Source organism: Stegostoma tigrinum, chromosome 8 (genome assembly GCF_030684315.1).
Source record: "Stegostoma tigrinum isolate sSteTig4 chromosome 8, sSteTig4.hap1, whole genome shotgun sequence".
In the NCBI taxonomy this organism is placed as follows: domain Eukaryota; kingdom Metazoa; phylum Chordata; class Chondrichthyes; order Orectolobiformes; family Stegostomatidae; genus Stegostoma; species Stegostoma tigrinum.
The window spans coordinates 7,957,186-7,966,695 of record NC_081361.1 but is presented as its reverse complement, the minus strand read 5'-3'; the positions used below and the strand labels follow the sequence as shown (position 1 = coordinate 7,966,695).

The 9,510-nt window shown below is 44.0% G+C and overlaps 1 protein-coding gene across 1 annotated transcript in view; it reads left to right on the top strand.

Moving 5' to 3' along the window:
• The first annotated feature begins 618 nt into the window (after positions 1 to 618).
• The window catches only part of LOC125456173 (uncharacterized), a 117,789-nt gene continuing 108,897 nt past the window's right edge, over positions 619 to 9,510 (top strand). The window contains exon 1 of the mRNA XM_059648228.1: positions 619 to 729. Coding sequence (XP_059504211.1) covers positions 727 to 729 — 3 coding nt within the window. The 5' untranslated portion in view covers positions 619 to 726. The remainder of the gene's footprint in view (positions 730 to 9,510) is intronic.

Genomic DNA, 9,510 nt, shown 5'->3' with positions numbered 1-9,510 from the left:
GAGATTTACTAGGATGTTGCCTGGTATGGAGGGAAGGTCTTACGAGGAAAGGCTGAGGGACTTGAGGCTCTTTTCATGAGAGAGAAGAAGGTTGAGAGGTGACTTAATTGAAACATATAAAATAATCAGAGGGTTAGATAGGGTGGATAGGGAGAGCCTTTTTCCTGGGATGGTGAGGGCGAGCACGAGGGGGCACAGCTTTAAATTGAGGGGTGAAAGATATAGGACAGATGTCAGTGGTAGTTTCTTTACTCAGAGAGTAATAAGGGAATGGAATGCTTTGCCTGCAACAGTAATAGATTCGCCAACTTTAAGTACATTTAAGTCATCATTGGACAAGCATATGGACGTACATGGAATAGTGTAGGTTAGATGGGCTTGAGATCGGTGTGACAGGTCGGCACAACATCGAGGGCCGAAGGGCCTGTACTGTGCTGTAATGTTCTATGTTCTATGTAATCTCACACATTCCAGGAATTCTTTGTCTGTAGCATAGACACCCATTAAACTTACTCAGGTGACTTCAATCTCCATAAATACTATGATTACTGGATGTCCCTTGAGACACACACCTTAAATTTCCAGATCTGTGAGGTCGTTGACTTGCTTGCCGAGCTGGCTTGTTTTCATTCAGACGTTTCGACAATGTGCTGGGTAACATCAGTGAAGCCTCCGATAAAGTGATGTTGTTCTACTCCACTTGGAATTTATACTGTCCAGTCCATTATGGTGAGTGCTGTCATTTCCGGTTTTCTTCTGCATGGGTTTGTGTATGGGTTTCAAATCTATATATTTGTTGTTTGCATTATGAGTTGAGAAGCATGTAGGAATTCCTGTGCGTGCCTATGTTTGGCTTGAGTTACTATGATTACATTGTCCCAGTTAAACTGATGGCCTTCGTTATCTGAGTTTACTAATATTTGGGAAATTTCATCAGTATTCTGATGGCTAGTTTCCTTCCTATCTGTCTGATGTAATGTCAGTGGCAGTCGTTGCATGGTATTTTGTAAACTACTTTGGTTCTACATGTTATGGGAATGGGGTCTTTAATCCTTGTAAGTGTTTGTCATAGCATGTCTGTGTTCCAAAGTTCAGTATACAGGAAAGCAACCCACACTGACCAAATCTTCACCTTCCTTGTCTGCCTGCCTAGTTTCTATTTTCAGGACATTAGTCCTCTTTTCACTGTTTAAATAGTGACCTCCGGCACTTCATCCTCCCATAAGAAGCAGCTCTCATTGGATTGGAGAAAATTCTTTTGACCACACTCTCTCAACTCTGGCTCCTCTCTGCCCTTCACACTGCTACTATCCCAGTCTATAATTGGATAACTAAAGTCCCACGTTATAACGACTCTTTAATATTTGTATCTCTTTGTAATTTCCTTTCAGACTTGTTTGTCTACTCCCTTCCCACCAGTTGATGTCCTATAGACCCCACTGAGCAATCTGTTGCTTTAACTCCAGCTAAATTGATTCTGGCCTTGTTCCCACTGGGATATCCTTTATGTGAGTCTGTGTGGGTATTTTACCTGATGTAGTGACGTTTATGAAAATCTCCGATAATAGAAGAAATTGAGTAGGGAATTATCACCCCACCAGGAACTCAGTCCCTGCTCCGTTCAGGAGTAACCTGTCCGGTCTGTCCAGCTCCCATCTCCCCCAGACCTATTCCCAATATCCCAAAATCTAAACCCTACCCACCTCCTGGACCCTCTTTCCATCCCCACATTCAACTCTCTTATCCTCCTATTCCTATTCTCACTTGTGTCGGGTACTGGGTGTAATCCGGAGATTCCTTCTTTTGAGCTCCTGCTGCTAATTCCCTCCCGAGCTCCCTAAATTCTGACTGCAGGACCACATCGCTTTTCTCCTTCTGTCACTGGGACTGATGTTGATCATGACTACTGACTGTGCTCCCTCTCCCCTCAGGGTGCTCTGCAGCTGTTCAGTGACACCTTTGAGCCTGGCGCCAGGGAGACAACACACCATCCTGGATTCCCATCTGCAGCTATTGATTGCTCTCGCTCTTCCTGTCTTTCTTGTGCCACCCCCACTTCCTCCCCAGACAGCTGAGCCACCCGTGGTGCCATGGACTTGGCTCTGACTGCATTCCCCAGATGAACCATCATTCCCATCAGGATTCCAAACTGAATCCTGGTTGGAAAGTGGGATACACTCGGGGGACTCCTGTACCAGCTGCCTGGTCCTTTTGGACTGCCTGCTGCTCCCCCATTCCCTCTCTCCCTGCAGACTCTGAAGCAGTGGAGTGACCATATCTCCATGAGCTCTCAGCCTCATGGACTCTGACACCAGCTGCTGCTCAAGCTCTGAAACCCGAAGCTCCAACTGCTGTCACTGACCACACTTGCTGCACTGATGGTATTCCAGGAGCCAGGAAGAAAGACCACACACCCATCAGACCTGGGTGAGGGAATGAATGTGGAAAGGGAGTAGTTACTGAGCTGTACAGGCAAGATGACCCAAGGTTCACACAGGACACAGAGGTCATTGCCCTCATGCTATTGAAAGCTGGTTGACTTGAGTGAGCATAAGAACATTAAAAAATAGGAGCAGAAGTAGGCCATCTGGCCCCTTGAGCCTGCAACGCTCTTCAATAAAATCATAGCTGATCTTTACATGGACTCAGCTCCACTTACCCACCCGCTCTCCACAACCCTGAATGCCTTTACTGTTCAAAAAAAGGAAGGATTCTGGGTAATCCAAGATGGAGAACAGGAAAAAATTGTGGCAGGAGAAGCTGCTCATTTTTTTGAGATATTTTCCATGTTGGAGCTGATTTCCTTGAATTCTAAGAGCAGTAATTACTGTTTTGTAAGCTGTTTTGGAACTTTCGGGGAGAAAAGATCAAAACAATGCTATGTTTATCAAAAGAGGAAGACAGACAAAGGCAGTGGCAACCACCACATGAGAAGTGAGTCAAACAGAGACAGGAAGCCTACACTGCTGTCTGCCCCAGCAGTGAATCTGCACAGCTCCTGCCTCCATTGTTTGATTTTCAAGTATCTCTGGACGTTGGAGTTCATCTAAGAAAAATAAAGGAACAGCTAGGAATTCACAACTAACCATGGAGAATCCTGTGTGTCAGCAGGGGAGCAGCTAAGTGTCTTTTTAAAGTATAACCTTACTGTTTATTTTGTAAAGCTCCAACAGTGGGTAGTATGGGTTTCGTTTTAATTATATGTTTTATTGAGATCTGTTTCTTGATTAAATGTTAAAAATATAAAACATAGGTACTTAAGTTAGCCTAGAGCAGTGTTTTTTTTAGAGCAGTAGAACCATGCTATTACCTACGTCTATAGATAATTAGAGATGCAAAGATGACCCATAGTAGAGTGATGTGCTCTTTCTGTTGGATGTGGGAGATTAGGGAGAGTTTCCACACATTACCGATGATTATGCCTGCAGGAAATGTGTTTGATTGCAAATTCTATTGGACTGGGTGGATTGGTTAGAGTGGCAGCTGGAGGCAATGAGGAATTTACAGAAGATAGGGGGTGTGATGGATGGCTGCTGTAGGAATGGAGAAAAACCACAGTTATGGTCAGGTGGATGAGTTACTCCTGGGGAAAGGTATGAGAGAGAGGCAGATCACACAGGAGTCTCCTCTGTCTATCCCCATCTCAATCAAGTAGGCTGTTTTGGAAAATTTAGGGGGTGATGGACTCTCAGGGGAATGTAGCACTGACAGCCAGGTTTCTGGTACCAAGACTGGCTCTAATGTAACAAGGGGTACGTCAGGTTCCAAACAATTGATTGTGATAGGGGACTGTCTAGTCAAAGGCACAGATGGATGTTTCTGCAGCTGACAGCAATACATCAGAATGTTACCTCCCTGGTGCCAGGATCAAGAATATCTCCAAAAAGGTGTAGAATATTCTCAAAATGGAGAGGGATCAGCATGAGGTTGTTACCCACATTGGAACTAGTGGCATAAGAAGAGAAAAGGAGGAGGTTCTGAGGAGAGAATATTGGAAGTTAGGCAGGAATTTATAAAGGAGGTCCTTCACTACTCCCGGTGCCATGAGCTGGTGAGGGTAGGACTTGGAGGATGGAGCAGATGAATGCATCGCTGAGGAGCTGGTGCAGGGGAGAAGGATTAATATTTTTGGATCATTGGAATCTCTTCTGGGGTAGAAGTGACCTGTATAAGTAGGGTGGATTGCTTCTGAATTGGAAGAGGATTAATATGCAGGCAGGGAGACTTGCTAGAGCAGCTCAGGAGAATTTAAACTAGTAAGGGGCATGGTGTGGTTATGGGGCACCCAGGGAGATAGTGAGGAAAGTAGCCAGTCTGAGACTGGTACTGCTGGGGAAAGGAGCAAATCAAAATGTCAGGGCAAGCAGGAGCAAGAACAAGGTCAGACTGATGAATTAAACTGAATTTGCTTCAATTCAAGAGAAGGCAGATGAACTCAGGGCATGGTTAGGAACATGGATTGGGATATCATAGCAATTATAAGAGATATGGCTCTGGGATGGACAGGACTGGCAGCTTATTGTGCCAGGGTATAGATGCTACAGGTAGAATAGAAAGTGGGGCAAGAGAGGAGGGGGAGTGTTGTTTTTGATTAGGGATAACATTATGGCTATATTTAAAGAGGATATTCCTGGGAGTTTGTCCAGGAAAGTTATTTGGGTGGAACTAAGAAATAAGAAAGGGATGGTCACCATATTGGGATTGTATTAGACCCCCCAGTACTCAGCGGGAAATTGAGGAACAAATGTCTCGGTTATCTACAAAAATAATAGGGTGGTTATGGTAGGTGATTTTTAACTTTCCATGGACTGGGATTACCATAATGTTAAAGGCTTGGATAGAAAAGAATTTGTTGAGTGTATACAAGAAATTTTTCAGGTTCAGTCAGTGGACATTCCTATTAGAGAAGGTGCAAAACTTGACCTACTATCAGGAAATAAGGCAGGGTAGGTGACTGAGATGTCAGTGGAGGAACACTTTGGGGCCAGTGACCATAATTCTATTAGTTTTAAAATGGTGATGGAAAAGGATAGAGAAGATCTAAAAGTTAAAGCTCTTATTTGGAGAAAGGTCAATTTTGATGGTATTAAGCAAGAAGTTTCAAAAGTTGGTTGGGGGTGAATGTTTGTGGGTAAAGGAATGGCTAAAAAATGGGAAGCCTTCAAAAATGAGATAACGAGAGTCCAGAGACAGTATATTCCTGTTAGGGTGGAGGACAAGGCTGGTAGCTGGTAGGGAATGTTGGATGACTAGAGAAGTGGAGGTTTTGGTCAAGAAAAAGAAGGAAGCATATGTCAAGTACACATAGCAGAGACTGAGTGAATACTTAAAAGCATATGAAGTCAGTAGGAGTATACTTAAGAGGGAAACCAGGAGGGCAAAATGGCGACATGAGATAGCTTTGGTAAATAGGGTTAAGGAGAATCCACAGGGATTCTACAAATACATTCATAACAAAAGGGTAACTAGGGAGAGAATAGGGCTCCTTAAAGATCAGCAAGGCTGTCTATGTGTGGAACCACAGGAGATGGGGAGGATAATAAATGAGAATTCGGCATCAGTGTTACTGTGAAGAAGGATATGGAAGATATAGAAAGTGGGGAAATAAATAGCGAGCCCTTGAAAAATATCCAGAGGAGGAGGTGCTGGATGTCTTAAAATGCATTAAAGTGGATAAATCCCTGGGACCAGATCAAGTGTACCCTAGAATTGTGTGGGAGGCTGTGAAAGTAATTGCTGGACTCCTTGCTGAGTGAGATATTTGTATTATTGATAGCCACAGCTGAGGTGCTGAAAGACTAGAGGCTCATTACTGTGGTGCCACTATTTAAGACACATGGGAAGGAAGAGCCAGGGAATTCTAGACCACTGAGCCTGACATCGGTGGTGGCAATTTGTTGGAGGAATCTTGAGGGACAGGATTTACATGTATATGGAAAGGCAAGGACTGATTAGGGATTGTCAACATGGCTTTGTGAGCAGGAAGTCAAGTCTCACTAACTTGATTAAGTTTTTTTGAAGGAGTAACAAAGAGGATTGATGAGGGCAGAGTGGTGGATGTGATCTATATGGATTTCAGTAAGGCTTTTGATAAGGTTCCTCATGGTAGACTGGTTCATAGGGTTAGATCACGTGGTTTACAGGGAGAACTAGCTATTTAGAGGGAGAGCGAAGAAGGTCACCTCAGAGTACAGAGGGATCTTGATCAGATGGGTCAGAAGGAGTGCTGTGTGGTTGTAAATTTTGTCTTTCAGATTTGCAGCAGATGGAGTTTAATTGAGGTGAATGTGTTGCATTTTGGAAAAGCAAATCAGGGCAGGACTTACACACTTAATGATAAGGTCCTGGGAAGTGTTGCTGAACAAAGAGATATTGGAGTGCAGGTTCATAGTTCCTTGAAAGCGGAGTCAAAGGTAGGCAGGATAGTGAAGAAGGCATTTGGTATGCTAGCCTTTATTGTCAATGCATTGAGTATAGGAGTTGGGAGCCGTGTTGCAGCTGTGCAGGACATTGTTAAGGCCTCCTTTGGAAAACTGCATTCAATTCTGATATCCTTGCTATAGGAAGGATGTTACGAAGCTTGAAAGGTTTCAGAAAAGATTTACAAGGATATTCCCAGAGTTCGAGGGTTTGAGCTATAGGGAAAGGCTAAATAGACAGGGGTTATTTTCCCTGGAGCATCGGAGGCTGAGGGGTGATCTTTTAGAAGTTTATTCAAATCGTGAGAGGTATGGATAGGGTAAATAGACAAGGTCTTTTCCCTGGGTTGTGGGCGTCCAAAACTAGACAGCATAGGTTTAAGGTGAGAGGGGAAAGATTTAAAAGGGACCTGAGGGCAATTTTTTTATGGAGGATGTTGTGCATGTATGGAATGAGCTGCCAAAGGAAGTGGTGGAGGCTGATACAATTACAACATTTAAAAGGCATCTGGATGGGTACATGAATAGGAAGGGTTTAGAGGGATGTGGGCCAAATGCTGGCAAATGGGACTAGATTTATTTAGGATATCTGGTTGGCATGGACAAGTTGGACTGAAGGGTCTGTTTCTATGCTGTCCAGCTGTATGACTGTATGACTCTGTCTATCTTTGCCTTAAAAACATTCAATGAGGTAACCTCAAATGCTTCACTGGACAGAGAATTCCACAGATTCACAAACCTTTGGTTGAAGAAATTACTCCTCAACTCAATCCTAAATCTGCTTCCCCTTATTTTGACGTTATGCCTCCTAGCTTTTCTCATCAGTGGAAATAACCTCCTTGCTTCTATCTTATCTATTCCCTTCATAATTTTCTATGTATTGATGAGATCCCTCCTCATTCTTGTAAATTCCAATGAGTATCACCCCAGTCTACTCAGTCTGTCTCTACTCAGCCACTCCTCTCAACTCTGGAATCAACCTAGTGTACCTCCTCTGCATCCCTCCAGTGCCAGTATGTCCAAACTCAAGTAAGGAGATCAGTATTCCAGATGTGGCCTCACCAGCACCCTTTAAAGGTGCAGCATAACCTCCCTATTTTTAAAGTCCATCCCTCCAGCAATGAAGGATAATATTCCATTTTCCTTACTTACCTGCTGTACCTGCAAACAAAAATTTTGTGATTCATGTACAAGGACATCCAGGTCCTTCTGCATAGCAGCATGCTGCAATTTCCCACCATTTAAATAATAGTCCATTTTGCTGTTGTTCCTACCAAAATGGATGACCCCACGTTTATACTGGGGCAGCACGGTGGCCCAGTGGTTAGCACTGTTGCTTCACAGCGCCAGGGATCCAGATTCGATTCCAGCCTCTGTCTGTGTGGAGTTTACACATTCTCCCCGTGTCTGCATGGGCTTCCTCTAGGTGCACCGGTTTCCTCCTACAGTCCAAAGATGTACAGGTTAGGTGGATGGGTCATGCTAAATTGCCCGTAGTCCCCAGGGATGTTTAGGTTAGGTGGGATAGACATGGGAAATTAGGGGAATGCGTCTGGGTGGGATGCTCTTCGGAGGGCGGTGTGGACTTGTTGGGCCGAATGGCCTGTTTCCACCCTGTAGGGAATATATGATTCTATGATCTTCTATGATTTACGAACATCATACTCCACCTGCTAGACCCTTACCCATTCACTTAAGCTATCTATATCCCTGTGCAGACTTTCAATGTGCTCTGCACATTTTGCTGTATTACTCATCATAGAGTCAATGTGCTCTGCACACTTTGCTGTATTACTCATCATAGAGTCATCTGTGAACTTTGTGAACACTATTCTTGGTCCCCAACTCCAAATTGTCTATGTAAATTGTAAACAACTGCTACCAATGTCAGTATAGGATGGTACAGCACACCCCTGCTTACTTGCCAGTCAAAGATCATTACCATCAAGGCTTTTCCTGAGAGTAATACAGGAAAACAATGACTGTTCAACAGAAAACTTCTCAATGTGTCAATCCTCCCTCCCTACCTCGAGATGCGATGGTAGCACAGCACTTAAGGCTGATAACCATGAGGTGATACACTTTGGAAGAAGGAATAGGATAAAGGAGTACGGAATGAATAGCAGGAAACTAGGAAGCTCAGAGGAACAAGGGATCATAGTGTTCTCATCTACAGATCACTGAAGTGGGCAGGACAGGTTATTAGGGGATTTAAGGCCAATGACACTTGCCTTTATCAGTTGGGGCATAGTCTGTAAGAGCAGGGAGGGTATGATGGAGCTGTCTACAATGTTAGTGAGGTCACAGCTGGGGCACTGTGTGCAGTTCTGGTCAATGCACTATAGGATGTGATTGCACTGGAGGTGGTGCAGAGGAGATTCATGAGGATGTTGCCTGGGATGGAGCATTTCGGATGTGAAGAGAGGGTGGGGAAGCTTGGGTTGTTTTCTTTGCAGCAGGGAAGGGTTCTCATAGAAGTGTGTGAGGTTATGAGGGACCTGGGTGAGTAGAGAGCAACTGTTTCCCATAGTTAAGCATCAATAATAAAGGGTATAATTTTAAGGTGAAAGGCTAGAGGTTGCGAGGATCTTTGAGGAATAACTTTTTCACCCAGGATGCAGTGGGAATGTACTGCCAGGGCGAGTAGTCGAGGTGGGTAACCTCACAATCTTGAAAAAGTACTCAGACAAACACTTGACATGTCATAACATTCAAGGCAATGGGCCTAGAGCTGGAAAGTAGGACTAGAGTAGTTTCATAGTACAGATTCGACAAGCTGAGGGGTTCCTATTCTGCGTAATTCTATGGCGCTGTCATGGGACTGGCAATCCAGGGATACAGGTTAAAGACGAGGATTCAAATCCCAGCCTTGGTAGATGGTGAAATTTGAATTTAGATAATAAATCTGGAATTAAAGAAGTTAGAATAATGGTAACCAGGGAATCACGGTGAATTGTTGTAAATCCCATCAGGTTCACTGACATCCTTTAGCGAGGGAAATCTGTTGTCCTTAGCTGGTCTGGCCCATGTGTAACTCCAGACCCACAGCAATGTGATTCAATCTTAATTGTTGTCTGAAATGGCAGGATGA